Here is a 26,038-nt window from a genome sequence, read left to right as displayed (position 1 = left end):
CGTCCCAGGGCCTGCCTCCTGCTGCTCCCAGCTGCACCCTGGGCAGCACTGACAGCCACTCTGGCTAGAGACCAGGACTGCGTCCCAGGGCCTGCCTCCAGCTTCTGGCCACCAGGTGCATGTGGGGAGTGAACCAGCAGATCATAACCTCCTCTTTATGGCATCTCACAGCCTCTCAAATAATCAAAATTAAAAACATGGATATTATTACCTAAAGAAAATGACTGTATATAGATTTTTTTTTTCTTTACTTCCAGTGGGTTTTCTTGACATACATAAAATATTTTTTAAGCTTCCTTTAAAATATCTCTATATAACTTTATCAAAGGCAGGATTTCTGGCACCTATTCAACACAATGCTATCAGGAATGGAATTTCTACAAAATCACGGCAAGAAAAATTTAAAGCAACTGCAGCCTCATGTTACTAAGGCAATCTACTAAAAATAACCACCAGCTTGCACTCCAGTATGAGTGGAAATTAAGGCTGCCCTGATTGCTCCGCTGAAGATAAGAACGAAAAGAAGGAGCATTCCTCTCCACTCTCATCCCCTGCGATCCCTTAATGCAAAAAGTCAAAATGAATCTGCTCTTCATTTTTCCTTTTCCTTCTGGACTCCTATAAATACTGACTCCCACCGACCAAACTCATCGCAGGAAGAGAATTACATAAATTCTAAAAAACCATCTCCAGTTTTCTTTTTCAAATTTTTTTTTCTTTTTTTTTATTATATTTTTTGACAATCTTTACACAGTTAATCTTTTTCAAATTTTCTTACAATTTAGTTGTTACTTCAGACATACAAAGTTTTCTACATAGACACTCAAAGGAAAAGCTCTGGTGCCAGAAATGCAAACATATTAATTTTTTTAAGAGTCACAGAGAGGACCTGGCGCCATGGCCTAGTGGCTAAAGTCCTCGCCTTGAATGAGCTAGGATATCATATGGGCACCAGTTCTAACCTGGCGTCCCTGCTTCCCATCCAGCTCCCTGCTTGTGGCCTGAGAAAGCAGTAGAGGATGGCTCACAGCCTTGGGACCCTGCACCCGCGTGGGAGACCCAGAAGAGCTCCTGGCTCCTGGCTCCTGGCTCTGGATCGGCGCAGCTCCAGCCACTGCGGTCACATGGGGAGTGACTCATCAGACGGAAGGTCTTCCTCTCTGTATCTCCTTCTCTCCATATATCTGACTTTGCGATAAAAATGAATAAATCTTTAAAAAAGAGTCACAGAGAGGAGGAGAGACAAAGAAAGATCTTTCATCTGCTGGTTCACTTCCCAAGTAGCCACAAGGGCTGGAGCTAAGTCAATTCAAAGCCAGGAGTCAGGAACTTCTTCTGGGTCTCCCACACGGGTGCAGGGTCCCAAGGCTTTGGACCATCCTCCCAGGTTACAAGCAGGGAGTTGGATGGGAAGTGGAGCAGCTAGTACATGAACCAGCACCCATATGAATCCTGGCGTTGTGCAAGGTGAGGATTTAACCACTAGGTTATTGCACCAGAAGTGCAAACATTTTAGAAGTGTGAGTGACACAGAATGTGTGACCCACAAGTCACATGCTCTGCAATCTCTCCAAGTCAAAGAGGAGGAGGAATTTACTTTGGAATGGAATTCAAGTAAGCGTTTCTGTCATATTACACAATTCTGGCTTCTTAGCCACTGTACCTAGACTTGGCTTCCCAAATTCACGCAAGACATAAAGATCTCAGTTATACGGTACGTTAATGGATGGATGCTAATGGCTGATGGATTAGGATGGAGAACTGACTGTACCATGGTGGCTAGAAGGGAATTCTCACATGAGGCTCAGCTGAGTCCTGTTCAGTCTGGCTTCTCTGCTTCCGGGCTTGCCATACAGTCATTCCTTTGCACCTGCTCCACCAGATGACAGATGAGGGAGTGTCCTAAGCCTGAACTCTGACCTCCAAGCTGCAAGCCTAAACATTTTCCTATTCAAGAATGCCCTTTGCATTCCTGAAGGTATTTTAGTTAATGTAACACAAAGCTAATGGAACTCCTGATGTACATTGGGTACAAAAGCAAAAACCGACAGAGAAAGCACGATGTACTGGACCCCACATCTACAGCTCCGACAGTGTCTCCACCCTCCAGACGAGTCAGCTCTGAACTCTGCTGGACTTAGTACACGCACAAGCCAGCTGATGTCCTGCTCAAGTTATTCACAACAGTTTACACACGGGAAAGCCCTCACAGACCCAGATTCATTCTTCTTTCAGAGTTCCAGTGGGGCTTATACTCAAATGGGCCAAAAGATCAAAATGTTTAATGTGGACATCTGTTTAGACTGTCAATCCATAGAAAAACGAACATCACAAGAGAACTTTCGTAATCTGCGCGGTAGAGATAGATAGGCGGACGGAAAGAAAGCGTCTGTCCACTGCTTCATTCCCCGGATGACCAGCAGCCAGGAATGAAGAAGTCCATCCTGACCTTCCCTGTGGATGGTAAGGACCCAGGGTCTGCATTCCCAGGCAGCTGGAGTCAGGAACCAGAGCTGCATCCAACTTGGCTACTCTGGGTAGGTGCTGTGGCACAGGGGACAGGCTGCCTCAGGGAATGTCTGCCATTACATCCAGGAATGCCTGGCTACCTCCCAGCTACTCTGCTTCCAGCTGAGCTCCTTGGTAACGTGCCTGCGAGGAGTGCTGGAGTCCTTGCTGCCTACGTGTAAAACGAGGATGCAGTTCTGGGCTGATGAATTTGGGCTGCCCCACCCAGGAGGTTGTAAGCATCTGGAAAAGCTATCCTTGCAAGGAAGATCTCTCTGGCTTTGTGCCTGTGTGTGTGTCTCTCCCTTTCTCGCCATCACTCAGCCTAAAAAAAAACATTAAACAAACAGAAAAGCACAGAAACCCAGCTACCCAGACACAGCCAGTGTGCTCCTTACTTGAAGTCTTGTTGCTATGCTAAATGTTCACTCCAGAAGGGCTTTAAAGTTAGAATTTACAGTTAGGCTTTAGGAAGATTTTTCTGGAAATGTAAACTGAATAAGTAAATAAACATCCTCGATTCTGGAGAGAAGTCATGACTCATCAGAAAGAGTCTTTCAAAAGAGGAAAAAAAAAGATTTAAAAACTCTACCTTCAAAGTAAAAAGTCTATATTGACCTTTTCATGGAAGGGTTCTTTGAAGGATGCCTTCCATTTTTCATGATGGGGAATTAATTATTCAGCTGATATGAAATTAGATACTGACTTTCCCATATCACAAAGCCTAGTATCAGCATTTTTCTCTATTCAAGATGAAGGCAATACATACCTTTTCTCCAAATCTCTGATTTTCTCTCTTAGTGGTTCAACAATCTGGAATAATAATAATAATAATAATAATCAATTTTAAAACAAAAGCAATCTTTTACCACTTTTTTACCCCATTCTGACATTTCAGATACACATGATAAGATGCAAAATCGATTTTAATTTCTACCAATTGACTTCCAATCTGAAATTCAGGCAACTTATTTGAATCACCATGCTAGAATTAAACAGGTAAACTACATGCTAGATCTTATTCCAGTTACTGTTTACTCACCCACCTTACTAGGAAGAATAGAAAGGGATTCCAGGTTCTTTAAACCAGGCAGGTCAATACGGCCTCTCTCTTTTCAGGAAGAAAAGAATCCCCCAAGAGCAGCCTAGGAAACTTAACCTTCTGTTCCTGCACTGAGATCCAAGCGATCAGCATGGAAACCGCAGGGCACGGGTGAGTCAACCCACATTCACGTTTATAACATGCGCTTGGGCAGAAATAGAGTGACCCAAAGCTTCTCTATGACGCCGGAGCCAACATGAATGACTCCAGTCTCTTTCTACAGCCAAGCGTGGCTATTTATCCATGGCCTCACACTTGTTTTAGGGTCAGGACCTGAATAGGGGAATGCACACTGGTACTCCTCCATCTCTTCAAGGCAATCAGTTCAAGTGTGAGTCAATTCTTTCTGTCGCTAAGGTGAAATTTAACGCATCACACCCTTAAAAACAGGCAGTGGTCACCAAGAGACCGCTTCTACAGGAGAGTAAGCAGGAAGCCTCCTCTTGATTAACGGAGTAATCTTCTGAGCAATGGTTTTGAATCCCACAACAGCACTAAGTTATCCAAACAGACACCAGCACCAGCAGAGACAAGGGAATGGAGAAATGTAGCAATGCAACAGAAGACACCGTGGAAAGTGACTAACCTCTTCAATCTTGCTTTCAATTTTTAGTTCACCGGTTTCCTGGATAGACCTGTTGAGCAGAAAGCTACAAAACTGAGATCAATTGAAAGGCTCTGTGACTTCAAGATTTGCTTCCAACAAATCATGACACAAGCACCTCAGCCCATTTCCTTGTCCCGTTCAAGTGTCTGTCCTGGGTACTCACTGCCTCTAGAAGGGTGTGTCAGCGGGAGCAGAGCTTGTAAACCCATCCATGCACACACCCCTATCCAAAGGGACTGGATCTAGAACTCCTCTCCCACACTGAAATCTGATGATATTTGTCCCTTACATAAGAAGGGATGTTTCTGCACATAATCTAGGCACATCCTCGTCCCATTTGCTTTAAGTCATCTCTAAATGATCTCTGATGCCCGACACAATGTAATTGCTATGTAAATTGTTGGTACACCGTAAGATCGAAGAAAGAATGACCAGGACAACAAGTCTGTACATATTCTGCTCAGATGTAGCCACCAGAGAGAGGCTCAAATCCATTTTTAATCTGCAGCTGATTAAATCCAGGAATACGGAGTGCCCCGAGCATTACCTGACGGATTGTTGGTATGAAACGGAAACAATCTCCTTTCCGTCTTGCCTCCATGATGGGACTTTTAAGGAGAAGCAAGAAGTGTTTCTGTAAGAGCACGTGTTTGTCTGCTGAACCTTTTCCACAATTTAGTGCAAAATGGAGTATTTCCAAGTGAAAACACAGAGCTCCTTCAGATGGGATCTGGGCACCCCACCTAGCCACACACAGCCGGCCTTGTCAGGAGACACAGCAGCCCTGGTGGCGGGATGCAGACCAACACCACCCCACCCACCTTGCAGGGCCAACCTCACAGGACAAGCTACCTGGGGCACAGGCACCGTTCACACAGCATTTAAGGCTGATGCCAACTTCATCATCACAGCTCGGAGTGCTATTCTGACATTTCTCAATGTCATGAAACATAGCAGAGTGAATTTTTCTTTAAATGAAAAACTGTGCTAACAATGTCAAATGTTTTAAGATCAATGCTCATTACTTTTTGTAGATTAAAAAAAGTTAATTACTTATTTAATTTGACTAATTTTTAAATCCTTCTATGAAGACACAGCTTTTGCTTTTACAAGTGTCCCTCCTGACCAATTAGGAAGCACAAGTTACTCACACTTGGAGTACAAAGCTCCCTAAGGCTGCTTTGATATACACAGGTAGCCTCAGGCCCCACATTCCAAACAGGCTGAGCACCCCTCAGCTGAAAGCCCTAAAGCTAAAATGGTCCAAAATCCAAAACTTCCTGAGTATTGATGTGGTACTCCAACTGGAAAAGTCAACATTTTATCTTATGTCACCTGGCACAGTCAAAACATACATATAAATACTGCATAAAACCACCTTCCAGCTATGTGTCTAAGGTATGTGGGAAACATCAATGATGAATGTTCTGACTTGGGTCCCCACCCAAGATATAGCATGATGTACAAGCAAATATTAAAAAAAAAAAAAAAAAATCCCAAATTCAGATCACTTCTGGTCCCAAACTTGAGTTAGTTCCCTGGAGCCAGGTCAGCCGGGTTTTCCGAAGGCTGATCCCTCTGGCAAGGCTCTGCAGGAGCAACGGCTGTGCTGCTTGCCAAGCTACCCGCACGTGGACACTGACCTTCAGTGGTGTGAAAGCCAGGGTGTGCCCTCTGCAGGGGAGGGCAGGGATTGGGCAATCTGGAGGAAAAGCTGCTTGGGTAAGTTAATATCAGGTGACCCTGTGAATATTCATGTAAGAAAAGAAATGGCTTTACGTATGAAATACACAAAATTCAATTTCATTTCAAAAATATTCTCTGATTAACCCATGATATCTATGGCACATCAGTAGCAACTAAAATGTGTCTATAAAACCCAACCATAATACAATTAAAAACAATTACCTCATATTAACGAAGTTTCCCCAAACAGCTGTGAAAAAAGAAGACAAAGATGAGATTTAAAACCACAATACTCAGGGTTTTATTTTGATGTAAACATGATTTGTAATCAATATTTTAAAGCTGACTGAGAAAATGACATTCTAATCCATGAAGACTATAAAGTCGCCACTTGATTTTCCAAAATCCACCTAAAATGAAAACAGAACTCCTGCTTGGCCTTTGCAGTTGAAGGGTGATGAGCTTCTGATGAATAGAATGGCCCAACCTTTGCCTGGGAGAGGATTCTGCAAAAATGGAAAGTTTGCATTCCCGAAGGGAAGTGAAGGGTTCAAGTCAGCCCCTGGCCCTTTAAATGTTGATGAGGCTCTGAAGCTGAGTTTTAGCACCATCAGTTCTAGGCACTCACCAATTTCCCTTCTCCTACAGTCCGATCTGCCAGGCTCTCCCTGGTAGGCAGGCCAGTGCACACAGGCCAATGGACACAGTCCTCAACACAGGGTCTAACCCCAGGGTCTAATCCCTGGTCTAATGTTACTGCAGGTCACCGCTGCAGTTTGAATGTCTCCACCCAAGCGCCTGCTGAAGTGAGGTCTCCACATCAGTGAAGCATGATGAATTGGGACCAGGTGGGCAGACAGGACTGGGTCTAGTGGATTAATGGGTCACAAGAAGGGTATCTTTGTTGTGAAGATCGAGTTTCCTCTGGCAAGCTTGCTGTCCCACTCCATGGTGCATTCCCTTCTGCCCTGACCTAGCAGATGCCTCTGGCATGCACTTGAACTTCAAGAAGCAGGACTTTGATAAACCACTTTCCTTTGTAACTTGTTCACTCTCTGACATTGTATCACAACAACACAAACCAGACTAAGACAATGGTTTGAAAATGCAACTCTGGACCAGGAGCAATCATTGTACAGAAACCTTTAACATAAAGTGTGGAGACTGATATTTTATACACATTTCCAGGTGGCTTTCCTGCAGCCCCTTACCAGATCCTGAATGCCTCTGGGTGCTGGGGACCCTGGGGTGCTTCCAGGGCAGGAGACAGATGCCTGCCTAGGACCGGGGAAGGACGGGGGTGAGAGGCAAGTAACCCAAGCATCTCTGTGTTGATATCCTCTGGTCCATAGTGAGGCTTAATATTTGTAGTACGATTTAGTGACAAGAATCATAGTCTTACAGGAAATTCCCACTGTAAAAAGGGGAGGGGCCCAGGCCAGTAGACTAATGGCTAAAGTCCTCGCCTTATGCGCACCAGGATCCCATGTAGGTACTGGTTCATGTCCTGGCTGCTCCACTTCCCTTCCAGCTCCCTGCTTATGGCCTGGGGAAGCAGCAGAGGATGACAGAAAGCCTTGGGACCCTGCACCCATGTGGGAGACCCAGAAGAAGCTCCTGGCTCTTGGCTTCGGAAAAGTTCAGCTCCGACTGTTGTGGCCACTTGGGGAGTGAATCAGCAGAAGGAAGATCTTTGTCTCTCCTCTCTCTCTCTGCAAATCTGATTTTCCAACAAAAATTAATAAATCTTAAAAAAAAAAGGCAGTGGGGGGAGAATGTTGATGATTCCATAAAGGCACTTCTACCTTTAAACAGAAGAGCAAACTACTGACAGAGCAGGCAACCATAATAAACTCTAGTGGCAAGGAAGTGAGAAATGCGAGAAACTAACATACAGCCGTAGGAGGTTCATTTAAAAAAAAAAAGAATGTCTACATCTTTGGATGTAATTTTACTTTAGAGTATTACTCTCAGGAAATAATTACATATACTCATACAAGAAAGCGGTCTTCAGAAACATCATGACCTTATTTACGCTCACACCCACAAGTAAGAACAAACCTAAACACCCCCAAGCTAGATCAGTTATGCTACAACTGTTCAGGGTCATGGCTGACACTCCTGTAACCAAATACAGGTTAACAAGGGGAAGGCAGAATGACGTCAATGGATCACAGCTACATAGTAGCCTCCAGAATGAAGAGCCAAAGACACAGGGTAAAATCTCTGCTTTATGCTTATGTGTAATGGCCTGGCGACAACTGCAGAAATGTGACAGTGTGTGTGTGTGTCAGTAACGGCCAACAGAACCAGGAGCACTTCCAGCAGGGCCTGTGGGCTCACGTTCTTCCTGAACCCTCTGTGCAACATTCCTTCCTGCTGGCCGTGAGCCAGGGGCCTGTCTGCACTGAGGATCCTCACCTAAGTAAACAAGGGAGCCCAGACAAATTTCTTCGTGGTCAAGGGGAGGGTAGGAAGCCTGGACAAACAGTTTCAAGTTTTAAGGCTGACTATGAGGCAAGGGAAGCTACTTTCTAAGGTCTCCCTTAGGAAGAGCTTGGAATGGAAGGCGGCAGGAACCAGGACGACCTGGGACTTGGTGCTGCTCTGAGGCCTTCCAGCCTCCTCCAGTTCAAAGGACCTGGCAGGCTCAAGGGCCATTCTTTAGAGTTTTCAGAGCCCCAAACACGAACCTGTTGCTATGACACAATCAACTGACACAATCAATACCTGGCATGACTTCCACGCTCCAAATTACATCACAAGAAAGAGACTGAAATTGCCCAAGTCCTGAGCTTATTGTTCCTGAGTGATTCTTCTCCCCTGTATTTATGTACCTATGTGCTTTTGCAAAAGGAGGGGAGAGACTGTGAGTGCCCTGCCGCACGCTGCATGCCTCCGGGGTTCCTCAGTTCTTGGTCTCCAGCCGACTCCAACACTGAGAAGCCCCCACTGGCTGACCAGAGCCATCCAAGGCCACGAGCACTTCACTGTGCCACCTCCAACAACAGGCAGCCTCTCACCTGCTCTGCTGAAGAATTATCTAGCCTATCAAGGAGGGGCCTTCTGTGCGGCGAGGCCCTCTACAAGGTCTTTTCCCATCTGTTCACTGTTCCAAGTTTACTCAGCTCTTTGCTTTCCAATCTCGAGTCGGTACAAAATGTCTTTTGCAGAGGCATCTTCGAATCCCTCTATCATGATCCGATCCATCTCAATGAGCACCAGAGGCTGCCTCCCCAGCATACAGCTTCTCTTCCTGAGCCTTTCTGTCGCTCCCCAGCCCCCAGCACTTTCTTCACAGCTCTCCTGGGGAAGCCGGTGAGGGCCAGTGTGAAGTGTCATCCAAGCCATGGCCTCAATCACCCTCTGTTGCTGCACAGTAACAGACAGAAACGATTCATGCCTAGCCTGCTTTCTGAGGCTCCCATCCTTCCTGGCTCTTGCAGATGTCTCGCCCCAGATGGCCTTTCCCTTGCCTCACCATTCCCTCCTCCCCAGAACTGCCCCCTGCAAACATCCCTGTCCACCTCAAGCCGTCAGCTCCTCTGCAGGGGCGCTCCTGGCCAGAACAGACTCCACATGCCAGTATTCCATGCCTAGGCCTCCACAACCACACCAGGGGACACTGGCGTTGCCCATGTGACCGTGGCATCCTCTCTCGCTGGATGCTTGTGGTGTGGGGTGGGGGGTGCAGAATGAGACGGTTTCTTACCCTGATCTTGGTGACAATGGGCACATGGGCTCCAAGCACTAACTTGGTTAAGTGGAAGCCAACTTTCTGCCTTTCCTTACAACACGTCTTATTTTTTAGTCTTGGGGAGTGGTATAGACAATAAATGTTAATCATTTTTGCCTCAAGTCTCTGAGGTCCCTTACACTAACTGAGAGCTGCACCTGCCTTGCTTGGTGAGGAAGAAGACGCAGCACTAAGGCCCAGAACAAAGACGGACACACACAGCACCCCTGTGGGCTGCAAGGGTAGACACAAGTACTCCCCAACGACTAGGAAGCCCCACTCCATGGTTTTGCATGGGGAAGCCTGGAAGGCTGCACACTGCTCAAAATTACTGCTGCTTCTAGAAACCTGCAGCCTGCTTGCGTTAGTCTGACCTAGCTTGCAGTACCTCAAAGGGACAGCCAGGCATTATTAATGGATGATCTCTACAAATATCTAAATTAAACTCTTATACCTAACACCTGGAGTCAGTATCAAACGAGTAAATACAAGAGACATAAATCCACTATTACTGACCAAAGGTTAAACTGAATTCCTCTGAGCACATTTCAAAACACGCTGATTTTAACAATACTGTTGCACACAAATTGAGGACCAATGGTTTCACAATTCTTGTTATGACTTTGTATATACTCTGTGGTATACCCAGTTCAAGAAAGTCTAAATATTCACACAGGGTCAAAAGTTGAGTTATTTTCAAGCATATGATTAAAAATGGCGGCTGGTTAAGTGGCGCAGTGAGTTAAGCCACTGTTTCTGACACCAGCGCACACATCGGAGTGCTCATCAGCCTTGGCTGCTCCGTTTCCAGTCCAGCATCCTGCTAATGCACCTGGAAAGGCAGTGTGGATGATGCCCAAGCCTCCCCACTCCACCTGCTGCACCTGCTACACCTGGGGCACCTCCAGCACATTCCAGCCTCAGCCCTGGCTACTGCAGTCAATCGGGGAGTGAACCAGTGGATGGAAGATCTCTTATCTCTTCATCCTTTCTTCAAAACAAATCGTCATAAATCTTCACAATAAAGAAAAAATGAGTGTCCTTTCTAATGAAGAAAAAAGAACACAGCAGCGCTTTTGCAGTCTGTGTTAGTCTAAGTAGGTTCTGCATGAGCTAGCACTTGACATAGATCCTTTCGGAGCACAATTTGAATCTGAAGTGGGGGGTCTGTACAGATTTGGTAAGAATTCCTAAAAGTCCAGGGCAGGGGTCCCCTGAAACACACAAAACCCCGTGCCCAGAGCTTTCCAAAGCCTCCAATGAACCAGAGATCACAAGCAGCTGAGAATTCGCGAGAGCTTGGAACTTTTGCGAGAACAGGACAGGCAGCACAGAGCCTGTCAACCCACCAGGGAAGGCAGGTCTGCAGGAGACATGTCCACAGCACTGCGACAATGCTGGATCTATTCCATTCGCTATTTCAAACTAGCAAGCCCAGGTATTTCACGCTGTATCCCATGAAGAGGTAGGACTTCAGGAAGCTGCTCCACCCCTGCTCCAGCACAAGCCCATGGAACACAGTCTGGGTCTCCGTAAGGCATGCCTGCAGACCTGGATGGGCAGCCACACCAGCTGTGCCTCTCAGACTCCTTCACTGCCCACCCACCAGACACCTGAAGAACCTGCGCTGCAGGGCAGGACGGGTGAGACCCAGCACACAACACCTGCACCTTCTACTTGGCAGTGTGTGTTGTGACCAAAATGCAGCAGGATGCTGGGGGAGGAGAGCCTGGGAAGCTGGTTGGAGAAGCTTCCCCTGAACTGAGCCGGTTACCAGAAAGCAGGGGAGGTCCACCCAAAACTGCAGGCAGCAGGAGCATGACACTCATTCTAGGAAAAGAAAACAAAACAAAACCCACAGTACAAGTCACCAGCTGGGCACCGGGCACCTAATCCACACTATGCACCTAGACAATCGAACTGAACCAGCATGGGGAGAAAAACAGCAGGAGCACTGGCAGTCAGCAGGCATAAATGCAGGTCTTTTTAAAATCAATTAGCAACATAATTTGCTGAGTTACTCCTATAGGCCAAGCAAGCCGCGAAGCTCCAGGAACAAGGCTCCTGCCCGTGCCAATCTTCAGCAGTGAAAAGCTCTCCAGGACCTAGCAACGAGTGAGGTCGGGGTCAGGGAGCTCATCCTCCACTTGCAGCCCACAACTTCCAAGCTTCCTTGGGCCTCCACGGCATGGACTCCAGCCTTGAGTCAGAATCTGCTAGATTCTCCAACCTGCCAGGTCGGCCCTCGCCTGAGTCTCCTTCCAACTCCTGCCCTCCCTCAGTCCATTGAGCTCTCGCCCCCAAAGTCACTTGTGGGTGCCTCAGCAATGGAACCCCCACCAGCTGCCCCCAGGCCCGTTCACCTAACAACAGGCTTTGGGACCAGATGCGCTCTCGATGTTCTCAGATATCCCGGGGATGGGACACAAGTCTGTACGTGGAACTGATCTGTTTCATATGTGCATTATCCACAGGGCCTGGAGGTCATTTTTTCCAGCCTTAAAAAAAAAAAAGTTTCATGGTGTGACATTTTCCATTTGTGGCACCACACTGGGGCTCAAAAAGTTCAGACTTCAGACATTTTTAGATTCGGATGCTGGGATTACAGATACTCCATGTTTATTGTCTGTCTCCAATAAAATATAAACACAGATTTTCTGTTTCCTTCATTAGTTCAATCTAAAGTATGCAGACAGAGGAACACCGTACGTGCTGAAAGGAGGAATTATGAAAGCCTCCCTAGGTCACTGGGATCACTGCCCCGGGCAGGAACTGGCAAACGTTTCCAGCAAAGAGTAAGAGTGAATACTTGAGCGTCGGCAGGCTCCTGCTCTCTGTCCTACTGCTCCACGCTGGCGACGCAGCAAGCACAGTGAGCACCCGGTGAGCGCACACCGTGTTCTTACGCCACTGCAATCGCATTTCACATGACTCTCGGGTGCTGTGACTAACGCTTCTGCCGTAACTTTTTCCTGATAGACTCAAAATTGTTAATTTTTTTTTTTTTAACTTTGGCTCTGACAGAGAGAAGGAGAAGCCGAGGCCTGGGCAGCCCAGAAGAGAAGCCACTGCATTGCAAAAACGCATGGAGGCTGTCAGCACAAGTGGGCCAAATGATGGGCACAGATGAGCCTGCAAGAAGAGCTGGGGAGGGGCCAGGCAGGCAGAGGCCCCTGGGGAGAGGAAGAGGAGCGAGATCACAAGATGAAGATGGGCCATGCCAGATGGATGTAGTCATAAAATACTCCCCAGCAAAGTCCTATTAATGAACCAAAGATGTGTGCCATCATGTTCCTCTGCTACTACAAAGACGGCAAGCCTGGGTCAGTTTGCACCAAAGCATGCGGGTGGAGTGTGCGGCCAGAGGCTCCTGCCTGCATTGCAGCAGACCAGCCGACAGAGAAGCTGGGGTAGGGCAGAGCTCCAGGGCCTGGGAGTGAGTGTGCTGCAGGATGGGGAGTGGTGGCGGTGCGGCAAATCGTGGTCTGGGATAAGCACATGTTCAGGCCGTGTCAAGGCATCTTAAAGCAATCCTGGCCAGGATGTCCACCTGGTGAGAATCTGAGACCTGGAGCTTGGAAGGCCAACACCAGCCAGGGGAGCCTCAAGGGTGACCGGGTGAAGGCTCCTTAGGATGCGGCACGGGTCACTGCATGGCTGCCAGGTGGTGGACACAGCCTTGCAGCCAAGCCACACTGCTGCCATCTCCTGAGCACCTACTCCAGGCAGACCTTTCAGGCTCACCAGTCTATCCACAAAGTCAGGCTATCGTTATCTCACACAGCCAGCGGCAGAAAGGAGCGAGGGAAGAGCGAGGGATGTGCTCCAGCCCACACAGTGGCTGCCTGCCCAAACTCTGCCATGCCTCGCCCTTCCATGGTCTGTGTGGAGTTGCCCCATCTGCATGCAAGGACTGTGTGCTCATTTTCAAGCTTGTTCTCAAAATGAGTCCCCATCCCCACCTTGCCCTGACTCTGCAGGTGTATCATGACACGTACGCCTACTGACAGAAACACCAATGAAATCCACAAGGGGCAGGAAAGCGGGCTCCCACATGGAACTCTCCCTGGCTAGGGTGAGGGCATTTTAATAGAGGTCTTGAGCAAACAAGGCACCCTGAGTACCTTTTAAGTATCATTGGCAGAGAAGGTTCCAGGACTAGGCTGCTGCTGGACTGTTTGTTGTTTGCACGCTTTTCTGAGAATGTTAACTGCACCAAGATGTCTGACCCATAACCATGTGGCCGGTGCTCACCGCACAGCTGGACAGCGTCACTGTGGTTTTTATATAGGGAGTCTACAAGGTGGTACTTTTCAACCCTACCCAAACATTGTCTGATGCGCTTCCTGTGGGGGAAGCCTCCATGTCTGCCTTTGAACCTGGGACTTGTGCTGCTTACATCACAGGAAAGGGTGGAGATGACTTCTGAAGATAGTCACCGATGGTCAGCGCTGCTACCTTACCAGCTGGGACATTCAGTTATAGAGCCTGGGCCGCCATGACAGACAGCGATCAGCCTGAACCTACTGAGACGCGGCAGAGTCTGTCCCTAGAGACCCGTGAAGCAGCCACCTGCAGGTGAGCTCTCAGCTCCTGGGTTGTCTCAAATGAACTCCCCACTTCATTCCACACTTCTGACCCAAAGAACCTAGGGGTGTGGTAAGATGATGGGGGCTTCCTCCAGAGGCAGTGAACTGGCTGCTTAAGCCAGCTCTGCCACTCTGTAACCTAAACTTCAATCAACCCACTGAGGCACTCAGATAGCTTTTCCCATTCAAGCACTCCCTGGCAGGTGTGGCTGCACCAAGAGGCACAGCTCTGCAGAGAACAGCCAATCAGGCCCAATCGTGAGGGGCAGAGGAGCAGGTACTGATCCTCCGAGTCCCCGCTCTGGCTCCTGACGCCAGCTCAGCATCAGGGCGGCCCCTGGGAGGCAGCAGTGATGGCTCAGGAAGCTGGGTCCCTGCCACCCACATAAGAGACCTGGAGTGACTCTGGGCCATAAAGCATATGGGAAGCTAGCTTACAGAGGGGAGCTCTCTGTGCCTCTCAAGTAAACTTTTTAAAGCTTCCTAGCTAAAAGAAAGTCAAGGGCCAGGTCCAAAGTCCTGGCAAAATCCTGAGTGCCTCCAGCCCAAGCTGCCTGCTTGTACTCCTCCTGTCCCCAGCTGAACCAAACATCGGATGTGTCCAGGAGAGAAGTGCCTTTACTCACCCCCAAAGCAGCTCAGTGATCCCAGCTCTCTGGAAAGAAGCCAGTACCTGACTCGCCTTAGGAAACTTGGAGGTGGCAGAGTTTAAATGTTTTCCCAAAGCAGATAAGAACTTAAGTCTTGCAATAATAAAAGCACTGAAAGTCTGGCTTAAATTGGCCTAGGTTCCAAAGAGAAGATATTGTTCTCTTTTCAAATTTCTCAAATAAGCAGCACGTGCTGAAGTGAGAGTGCAGTTTCTCTTTTCTACTGAGAGGCTGAGGCTGCTAAAGGGTGGGCAGCATAAGCCACCACAGAGCAGTCCCTCCCCGTGGAGCACACCCTGCCCACGAACCCTCCGCCTGTTTCCCAGCCTGCCAGGACAAAGGCCCCCGCCACATGTGGCCCCTCAATTATTGTGTGTCCTAGCCTCCAAAGTGGAATCTATGGTTCAGAATCTGCCCAATCACATTCTATTAGTAGGAGAAAACAGACTAAGCCATTCACCATCAATTTCAGGGGAAGTATTTTTGTCCAAAGCTGTCATGTTCATTAAATGGGTGGTTGAAAGTGAAGGAAACTGGGGCAGCACAGCACATTAGGCCATCACGTGCAATGCCAGCATCCTATACGCAAGTCCTGGTCCAGCTGCTCAGCTCCTGGGCCAGCTCCCTATTCCCATGCCTGGGAGGCAGTAGGATGTATCTACAGGAGACCACATGGAGTCCTGGTCCAGCTGCTCAGCTCCTGGGCCAGCTCCCTGCTCCCACGCCTGGGAGGCAGTAGGATGTACCTACAGGAGACCACATGGAGTCCTGGTCCAGCTGCTCAGCTCCTGGGCCAGCTCCCTGCTCCCACGCCTGGGAGGCAGTAGGATGTACCTACAGGAGACCACATGGAGTCCTGGGCCAGCTCCCTGCTCCTGGACCAGCTCCCTGCTCCCACGCCTGGGAGGCAGTAGGATGTACCTACAGGAGAGACCACAGAGAGGTCCTGCCTCCTGGCTTCAGCCTGGGCCAGCCCCAGCTGGTACGCGTGTTGGAGGAGTCAATCCGTGGATGGACTGCTTCTTCTTGTCTTTCCTTTCTGCCACCCTGCCTTTCAAAAAAAGCAGTATTTTTGAAAAGTGCAAGCTACTGTGGACTTTGTAGATGATGTCTGGTTCATTAAAAAGTCTATACAGGGCCCGGCAGCGTGGCCTAGCGGCTAAAGTCCTCGCCCTGAATGCCCCGGGATCCCATATGGGCGCCGGTTCTTATCCCGGCAGCTCCACTTCCCATCCAGCTCCCTGCTTGTGGCCTGGGAAAGCAGTCAAGGACGGCCCAAAGCCTTGGGTTCCTGCACCCGTGTGGGAGACCTGGAGGAAGCTCCAGGTTCCTGGCTTCGGATCAGCGCAGCACCGGCCCGTTGCGCTCACTTGGGCAGTGAATCATCGGATGGAAGATCTTCCTCTCTGTCTCTCCTCCTCTATGTATATCCACCTTTCCAATAAAAATAAATAAATCTTTAACAAAAAAAAGTCTATACAGATGATAAGTGAAAAAGGTAATCCGGACAGTATAAACATAGAGTTGATTTTTGCTTCTTAAAACTACACCATGTATATCTGAATATTCTAAAGGGAAGTCTGGGGGACAGAATGTAACGCATTTCTATATGTTGGTACTGAATTATTTTGACTTCTACAATCCACAGGAAGAAAGTTCAAGTGCATTTTTGAAGTCTGTAGAGGATGCTGATTTGGTTTAATGAAACCACAGGGTCCATATCAGGGCTTTCAAAGTACAATGTACAAATCCTGCAAAGCATAATTTTAATTATAAAATAAAACCCAGGTCCTGTGCTGCGGAGTAGTGGCTTAAACATCTACTGTCCCAGGGTAACATGTAGGCGCCAGTTCAAGTGTCTTGGCTGTTCCCCTTCCAATCCAACTCTCTGCTGGTGTGCCCAGGAAAGCAGCAGATAAAGGCCTGAATGCTCGGGTCCCAGCCCCCCATGTGGCAGAACCAGATGGAGCTCCTGGCTCCTGGCTTCAGCCTGGTCAGGCTCTGTTCATGGTGGCCACGTGGAGAGTGAAGACAGAAGATCTCTCTGTGTGTGTCTGTCTCTCCCTTTCTCTCTCTTCCAGACAAATAAATATAATTAAAAAAAAATTAAACCCGCACAATTTCTAAATTAGAACAGCGAGAAATTCAAAATTAATTACTTACTATCTCAAGGACAGCACAAAGGGTGGCCCCAGAGAAGGACAGGAACTTTCTGGAAATGCAGGCTCTTGGGCCCAAAGCAGGGCTTGTGTGACCATCTGACTGCTCACGTCCACCCAAGATTCACAAGCTGAAGTCCTAACTGCCACGGTGACGGTGCTGGGAGAAGGGGCAGAGCCCTCAAGGATGGAGCCAAGGACCCTCTGGAAGAACCCAGGGAGTGCCTTGCCTCTCTCCCACATGATGAGAAGGTACCACCTGTGGACCAGGAAGTGAGTCCCTGACCAACACTAAATCTGCCCACGCCTTACACTGGACATCGAGTGGACAATGGGAATCTCTACCACGGGAGAGCACTCCATATCGCTGTGGATGCTGGTCTACGATGACAGTGTAGAAAGTAGGCATCTGTGGAATTACAAGCTCTGGGATAGGCCCAGCCACAAGAGCTCCAACAAGTGCTCCAGGGAGCGCTGCTGCGACCCACAGCCCGCCTTTACTCTCCCCGCTTGTCTCTGCACACAGCCGGGGTTTGGGCAGCACAAAGAACAGAGTGAACACACACACCAGGAAGCATCGTGTCAGACGCCTTGCCCATGGAGACATGCCATGTCTCCCTGCCTTGCCCAGACAGCTGGCAGACCCTGTGCCCAACCCTTTATCATTAAAAATGTTTTATTATTGACGATAACTACATTTATGGGCACAGAGGGAAATTTGTGCTTTTGTGCTCCTAAAGCACCCAGGTTTATTGACAGTTGTTGTGAACTGGGCTGCAATAAACACGGGAGGGCAGCTAACTCTTTCATATACTGACTTAATTTCCTTTGGATAGAATTGCAGAAACAGGATAGCTGGATTACACTGTAGGCCCATTTTTAGTTTTCTTGAGGAATCTCTGTTATTTACATTCCCACCAACACAGTATTACAGCACCTTTTTCTCCCAAACCTCCCCAGCATTTGTGATTGTTTTGGTTTCTGGACGACATCCACTCCAACTGGAGTGAGGAGACTTCTCACTGTGGTTTTGACTCACATTTCCCTAACACTGAACTTTTCTTTAAGATGTATTTCCTTAAATGAGAGGCTGAGTGACAATCAGATAGGGAGAGATGGACTTTCATCTGCTGGTTCACTGCTCAAATGACTGCAACAGCCAGTGCTGAGCCAGGAGCCTGAACTCGTGAGTCTCCCACAGGTGCGATGGGTCCCAGGGCCATCTTCAGGTGCTATCCAAGGCACATTGGCAGGGATCTAGACACAGAGTGGAATAGCCAGATCTCAAATTAATGCTCATACGGGATGCCCACACCGCAGGGAGCACTTAACCTGGTGTACCACAATGCCAGCCCGAGCATTTTGTTGTATCTGTTGGTCACTGTATTTTCTCCTTTGAAAAATCTCTTTTCACATCCTTTGCCTACTTAGCTAGATTCTTAGCTTTGCCACCGTTACTGACTTTCTTGAACCGCTAATCTATTCTGAATATTCTGTAAAAGATTTGTTTTATTTTTTTACTGGAAAGGCAGATACACAGAGAGAAGGAGACAGAGAGAAAGATCTTCCATCTGCTGGTTCACTCCCTCAAGTGGCTGCAATGACCAGAGCTGACCTGATCCAAAGCCAGGAACCAGGAGCCAGGAGCTTCTTCCAGGTATCCCAATTGGGTGCAGGGCCATTTTTTTACTGCTTTCCCAGGCCACAAGCTGGGAGATGGATGGGAAGTGGAGCATCTGGCATATGAACCAGTGTCCATATGGGATCCCGGCAGATGCAAGGTGAGGACTTTAGCCTCTAGGCTATCACACCTCTGAGTATCTATATATATTGCTATATATAGATATATTTATTAAAGATTTTGTTGTTTTTATCAGGAAGATTTACAGAGAGAAGGAGAGACAAAGACCTTCCATTTGCTGGTTCATTCTCCAAGTGGCTGCAACAGCCCAAACTGAGCCAATGTGAAGCCATGATCCAGGAGCCTCTTCCGAGTCTCCCGCGCAGTGCAGGGTCCCAAGACTTTGGGCTATCCTCTACTGCTTTTCCAGGTCACAAGTAGGGAGCTGGATGGGAAGTGGAGCAGCCGGGAGATGAACCGGCACCCATATGGGATCCCAGCACATGCAAGGTGAGGACTTTAGGCAGTGAGTCACTGTGCCCGGCCCTATTCTGAATATTAACGCTTTATCAGAGGCAGAGGTTGCTAACACTTTCTCTCCTTCAGTTGGTTATATTTTCTTAACTAGATTTTAACAGATTCAGTATGGTTTGCAGACATGATTCTAAGAAAATAATAATATTCCTTTCCTCCTTCATTCTCCCCTTAGTTTTTAAGATAATATATTTTAGATTTACATTATGGTAAAGTAATACTTCTTCGACTAAGAAGCTTAACAAGTAAAAGGCGAAAAGACGCTAATAGGAAAATAGACAATGGCTAGAAACAGTGACCATTTACCCATACACTAAATTTTAAAGTAATCACAGATCATTCAAAGTATATTTGCATGACATTAACTACTGTTTTGGCAGAAGTATAATATTTCATTAAACTATATCAGCAGCAATATTGACAAACACAGGAATTTCTTTCTTTTTTAAATTTCAGCTCTCACATATAAGAGAGAACACACAGCATTTGCCCTTCTTTCTCCAGCTCATTTCACTCCACAGGACGTCCTCCAGTGGCAGTCATTTTGCTACAACTGGTAGAATTTAACTGTTTTAAGTAGTTAAATGGCATTCCATTGTAGACACAGATGACATTCTCCTTACCCATTCACTTGAACAGGGCACCTTGACTCCACACTTGGCTATTGATACAGTGTATTTCTGCCTTTTGGGGATATACCCAGTAGTGGGATTGCTGGATCATATGGTAAGTCAATTTTCAGTTTTTTTTTTTTTAAATCTCCACACTGTTTTCCATAGTGGCTGTATTAATTTAAATCCCCATGTCACTGTTCCTTCCTTTTGCTAATCACTTCCTTTGCTGAGCAGAAGCTTCTAGTCTGATGTAACTCCATACACTTTTTCTGCTTTTACTGCCACTGCTTTTGGGGGTCTCACCCTGAAAGCCTTCTAGAACAATGCCTTGCAATGTTTACCCCATAATCCTCTTTAGTTGACAACTCAAGTTTAGATTCTTGATCCCTTTTGGCTTGATGTTTTATATAGGGTATAAGTGGGGGGTATTATTTCAAACTTCTGCATGTGAAAATCTGATTTTCCCAACACCATTTATTGAAGAGACCGTCCTTTCTCCAGCGATTGTTCTTAGCACATTAGACAAGAATTAATTGGTTGAAGATGTGTGAATATATTTCTGGGGTTTCTATTCTGTTCCATTGGTCTACATGTCTATTTTTATGCCAGGACAATGCTGATTTGGTTACAACAGCTCCATAGGATGTCTTGGAAGCTGGTAGTGTGAGCCAGATGGTCTCCCAGCCTTCCAGCCGCTGCTCTACTTCACAGCTAGGAGAGCGGCACCAACGCTGGGTGGGGAAGGCAGGTCTCCCAGAAGCTGGCAGAGAGGGGCTCGATCTGTGAGCGTGACTTCAACCTCTAATACCAGGTGCTTCGGGTTTTCTCACTGGAGGAGGAGAGCGCTGCCCTTCTCTGAGTAGCTGTCTTGGATCCCCACCTCCGCCCCGCCCAGTCCACTTGAGTATCCACCTGGCAGCAGCCGACCAGCTTCACAGCCCTTCCGGTGCTGCCATCTCCACTTGGCACCACTCTCTCTCACAGCAAGATGGCTTGTCCTGAAAGCTGTTGTCCTTGCCATTTTCCTGTTCAAGATTTCCAAGTCACCACTGTGACTGCTCACCTCTGATTATGGAAAGAATCATGTAATAGGGCTGGCATTGTGCAGCCCAGAAGGCTCACACCTCAGAGCCTCCCATCCCTTTGGGTGCCAGTTCATGTCCACGCTGCTCCTCTTTCAACCAGGCTCCCTCATAACGGCCTGGAGTAAGCAGTGGAAGATGGTCCCAGTGCTTGGACCTGTTATCCCTGTGGGAGACTGAATGAAGCTTCTGATTGTTCTGCCTCTGCCATGGCTGCTGAGACCCCCTGGGGAGCAGATCGGAAGATGAAAGATCTCCATCTCTCCTCTCTCCGAAATACTTTCAAATGATTAAGTAAGTCTTTCAAAAAACAGATACGCACCATTGTATTATGCTCATTAGAAAAGAGAAAATTAAAAGCACGAAGAGGTCAAGACTGTCATGAACAGACCATGGTTTGCTTACAACCCATGAGAATGTAAAAATGATCTGCAATTCATGGAAATCATGCTTGGGATGGTGCAGTGATGTTCGGCAGCAGCAGCCAAGGCTACAGTCAACGCCAGGGTCACCAGGGAAACCACCACACTCCACAGAGCTGCACTTCCGGGTCAGGAGGGAAACCACCCCACTCCACAGTGCTGCACTTCCGGGTCACCAGGGAAACCACCCCACTCCACAGTGCTGCGCTTCCGGGTCACCAGGGAAACCACCCCACTCCACAGTGCTGCACTTCCGGGTCAGGAGGGAAACCACCCCACTCCACAGAGCTGCACTTCCGGGTCAGGAGGGAAACCACCCCACTCCACAGTGCTGCACTTCCGGGTCAGGAGGGAAACTACCACACTCCACAGAGCTGCACTTCCGGGTCAGGAGGGAAACCACCACACTCCACAGAGCTGCACTTCTGGGCTGAGAGGGAAACCACACTCCACAGTGCTGCATTTTCAGGCCAGGAGGAGGGAAACCACCCCACTCCACAGTGCTGCACTTCCGGGCTGAGAAGGGGGGAAACCACCACACTCCACAGTGCTGCACTTCCAGGCAAGGCTAAGTATTCAGTTGGGCAAATTCAATGTACTATCAATGCGTCATGTTTTCAATTATTTTTCTTCCAGAATATTCCCTCTTTGTAAGCCCGACAGCATCCACGTGTGTGAATGTGAAGTAGCAGCAGTGAGTTATACAATCCCTTTTCATAACACTTCATGTGAAGGCTTCCAGCATCCACTTTAATGAATTCCTTGCACCTGTCCCCCTTGCCACCGTGCGGCTGCTCCTCCAGTTCCCCCGGCAAGCAGGCAGTACAATGGGAGCACTCCCAATCCTCCAAACCCAAAGAATACCTTCCAGCTTCTACACAACAGGTGCACTGCCCAACTATGAAATCAATGATGTTGGTCGCAGATGGGCCTCCTGATGGCAAGGAGCTCTCAGCAAAATCCCCCATGAGGGCTTGGAAACAACTAGAAGCAAGGCTCTTTACCTTTACTCTCTGATGCAAAACCTGGCAGGATCATGCTGTCTTCCTATCACCACCAAGCACGCCCAGTAATTCCCCGGCTTGGCTCTAATGCATGGCCACAGTCCAGGTCCTCTCTCCCAACGACTGCTGACCCCTGGGTTCCCTATGTCCCCAGGCATCCCAGCAAATCCTGAGGGCCCTTTGTAAAAAAGCAGTATTCACCACTCCTCCAATCACCTCTCAGTTCTCAGTCCAGTTGTCCTCCCAATGCAACACTGAACACTAATCATAAAGGCCTCCTAAGGGCCCAGCATGATAGCCTAGTGGCTAAAGTCCTCACCTTACATGCACCAGGATCCCATATGGGTGCCAGTTCTAATCCTGCCATCCCCTATTTCTCATTCAGCTGTATAGCAGGCAGTTGGCTCACCCCCTCTGACAACGGGGTACTAGAGGATCGAATCTGTGAGGAGGGAGCCCCACAAGAACTGAATCCCTGTGCTAACCATTTCTGAAGGTAAAACTGAGGTTAACAATGATAACAGGGCCTGGAGCGATAGTGTAATGGTTAAAGTCCTCACCTTGCATGCGCCGGGATCCCATATGGTCACAGGTTCTAATTCAAGCAGCCCCGCTTCCCATCCAGCTTCCTGTTTGTGGTCTAGCAAGGCAGTAGAGGGCGGCCCAAAGCCTTGGGACCCTGCACCTGCATGGGAGACCTGGAAGAAGCTTTTGGCTCCTGGCTTCGGACTGGCTCAGCTCCAGCCACTGCGGCCGCTTGGGGAGTGAACCATTGGATGGAAGATCTTCCTTTCTGTCTCTCCTCCTCTGTGTATCTGACTTAGCGATAAAAATAAATAAATCTTAAAAAAAAAAAAAAAAGAATGATAGCAGAATGTAGACTGCAACAAGAACTTGAACACAAACTGGTTGAGACCCCAAGACATGAAGACGTATTTTACAGTAAAGCCTCACTGATCTAAAAATGAAGTTTTGTCCCTCAGGGGTCTCATCTTATTCAAGCAAGGTGTTAGAATATCAGTTGGGGGTCCGGAGGGTGCCGTGGCCTAGCGGCTAAAGTCCTCGCCTTGACCTCACCGGGATCCCATATGGGCGCCGGTTCTAATCCCGGCAGCTCCACTTCCCATCCAGCTTGTGGCCTGGGAAAGCAGCCGAGGACGGCCCAAAGCCTTGGGACCCTGCACCCTCATGGGAGACCTGGAAGAGGTTCCTGGTTACTGACTTCGGATCAGCGCAGCACTGACCGTTGCAGTCACTTTGGGAGTGAATCATCAGACGGAAGATCTTCCTGTCTCTCCTCTCTGTATATCTGACTTTGTAATAAAAAATAAATAAATCTTGAAAAAAAAAAAAAAGGAACATCAGTTGAAAGGAACAGAAGCCTCCCCCACCCCCTGGAATCCTCACCAGGCAGTCCATGCTCCCAACTCCCTCGGAATTTCTCACCAAGCAACTCACCCGCCCCAACCAGCCGCCCAGAATCCTCACCAAGTAGCCCATTCTTTCAGCTGCAAGAGGACAGTATGACACAAGCCCACTACACATGAATGAAGTAAATTTCTGCATGGGAATATGTGCTCCGAACAGACCAAAAAGAAAGCAAATTTGAGAAAAATTGAGGCATAACACCATGATGGGGTCAGCATGCCACATCCCATGCGGGAGTGCTGGTTCAAGCTTCAGCTGCCCCGCTTCCGGTCCAGTTCTCTGCCACTGCACTGAGAAGGCAAGCGAGGATGGCTCAAGTCCCTCACTCCTGCCAACTGCCTGGGAGACCCTGCTGGAGCTTCCGGTTCCGACTTCAGCTGAGCCCAGAGCTGGCTGTAGCAGTCATTTGAGGAATGAATCATCGGATGGAGCATCTCTCTTGCTGTCTCTGTAACTACCTTACAGATAATAAACGAACAAATTTTAAAATTTACATTTTAAAAGGCTTGGAGAGGGAGACAAATCATCCTGTTGGGGAGGGAATGGGGAGGTAACCGAAAGAAGCTTCCCGCTGGCTTCCATAGAATTTGAGTGCTAAAATTATGAACTGAAAGACTCCACCACCTTGCTGTGCAAACTGTACCTAGCCCTTAACCACCACGTGCCTCAGCACCCAAATCGTCCCAATCAGCTTAGCAGCAATGCTTGCCCATGACGGGGATTACGAACAGGTGGCCGATCCCGAGCAGGAAGCTTTCTGGCTGCAAATCTTCACGGGACAAAACCATTCTGCCTTCGCCACTCACAGCAGTGCACTGTAAACAGGCCAGCTCCTGCCCATCACACAAGGTCCAGTGCTTGGACCTTCAGAAATGTCTTCAACGAACCTTTAGAAATGTCCTCATGTGAAATGTTAGGGGATGGCATCAAATATGGGGAAGATGATAAGCAGAGACAGGAAGGAAGCGAGCTACCCAAAGCGAAACTACCGCAATTCTGAGAGACAAGCATTAAGTGAAGGGAAGTAGGTGTCCCTTTCCCCCGTGGGCCTCACCAACACCAGATGTCTAGCATGCTACGCAACACTTGCCACGTTATTACCTTTACTCATACAGTCTACCGAAGCAGATGCAGTAGCAGCTTATCTAACAATCACATTAATATGCAAGGGCACTGCCAACCGCTTATGGAAATTTATGAAAAAAAACTGCTTGTATTTCAAAGGTTGGGGGGGGGCAGCAAAATAAACCATAAAATGAACTTTTCAAGCATCCTTGTATATATACCCTGAGGGACCAAACAAATGCAGCTTCCGAATTTTCTCTCTGAAGGGAAGAATGGATTCATTACAAATAAAAGAGCGCCAAGGGAGTGCGAGCCACTGGTCCAGGGTGGGCAACATCCAGGTCAAAGGTAGAGAGCCGCTGAGGCCATCTGGTTCTGGCCCCTGTCAGGGCGACCCAAGGTGAGACTCAAACTACAGTGAACCATTGGCACGCTAACTGACAGGCTGACAATGCTGTATGGCTGGAAATGCTACACAGCATTCGGTAGTCAAAAATACTGCTTCTCTGGATCCTATCACCGCCTCTGTTTGTCACATTAAACAAACAAACAAGCAAACAAAGAAAATGGGTTGGGGGAATAATAATGAGTCTCAGGTTACTAACAATGCTGTTTCTAATTGGGCCACTGGTTAGGAACAATGAGAGGGCAAAAACCTCATTTACCATGTACTTTCATGCATTTCTTGGTATGTATACTGTATTTCAATAAGATGATTTAAAAATGAAATAGATTTCATTTACAAAGAGCGCAAAATATTTAGAAATAAGTCTATATTTGGGAAACAAAAACAGTTCAAGTAAAAGAAAATTTGTATAATAGTATACTTCTAGATGAGGAAGTTAAATAAATACCCAGATGACCCTCGGCAGCGAAAAGGTTTTCACGTCCTGCCCGCGCCCACCAGCACAGGACCAAAGGAATCTAACACAGCACCCTTGTGGTGCCCCCAGTCTCACATGCCCACCATGGGCACACTGCTCTCCTCCCATCACTTCTTGCTGGACACACAAGGCAGAAGCGGGCAACCCTGCACAGCCCATGATCCCACACAGCAGCTGGCAGGGTTGCCAGGCCTCTGGAGACTGCTGCGGGCCCTGCCTCCCCCCCTCCCCTGCCCCGGCTTCCTGCAGTGCCAACCATAACATTGATCGGGCTATTCTGGGACTTCGCACTGCCCAGGAAGCCAAGAAAAACAAAAGCAGTGAGGAAGTAAAGGTAAAGCCAGACT

General features: G+C 48.1%; 1 protein-coding gene across 2 annotated transcripts in view; it reads right to left on the bottom strand.

Annotated features, from left to right (window-relative positions):
- UXS1 (UDP-glucuronate decarboxylase 1) overlaps positions 1-26,038 on the bottom strand; it is an 87,936-nt gene that overhangs the window by 46,705 nt on the left and 15,193 nt on the right. The window contains exons 2-4 of one of the 2 annotated variants that reach the window (XM_058667446.1): positions 6,126-6,153; positions 4,197-4,260; positions 3,278-3,321 (exon numbers count right to left, since the gene is read on the bottom strand). In XM_058667446.1, the coding sequence (XP_058523429.1) occupies positions 3,278-3,321; positions 4,197-4,260; positions 6,126-6,153 (136 nt within the window). The remainder of the gene's footprint in view (positions 1-3,277; positions 3,322-4,196; positions 4,261-6,125; positions 6,154-26,038) is intronic. The other variant, XM_058667447.1, reaches the window with a different exon arrangement.

Source organism: Ochotona princeps, chromosome 8 (assembly GCF_030435755.1).
Source record: "Ochotona princeps isolate mOchPri1 chromosome 8, mOchPri1.hap1, whole genome shotgun sequence".
NCBI classification, from domain to species: Eukaryota; Metazoa; Chordata; class Mammalia; order Lagomorpha; family Ochotonidae; genus Ochotona; species Ochotona princeps.
The sequence above is the reverse complement of the archived record's forward strand: the minus strand, read 5'-3'. Positions and strand labels throughout refer to the sequence as shown.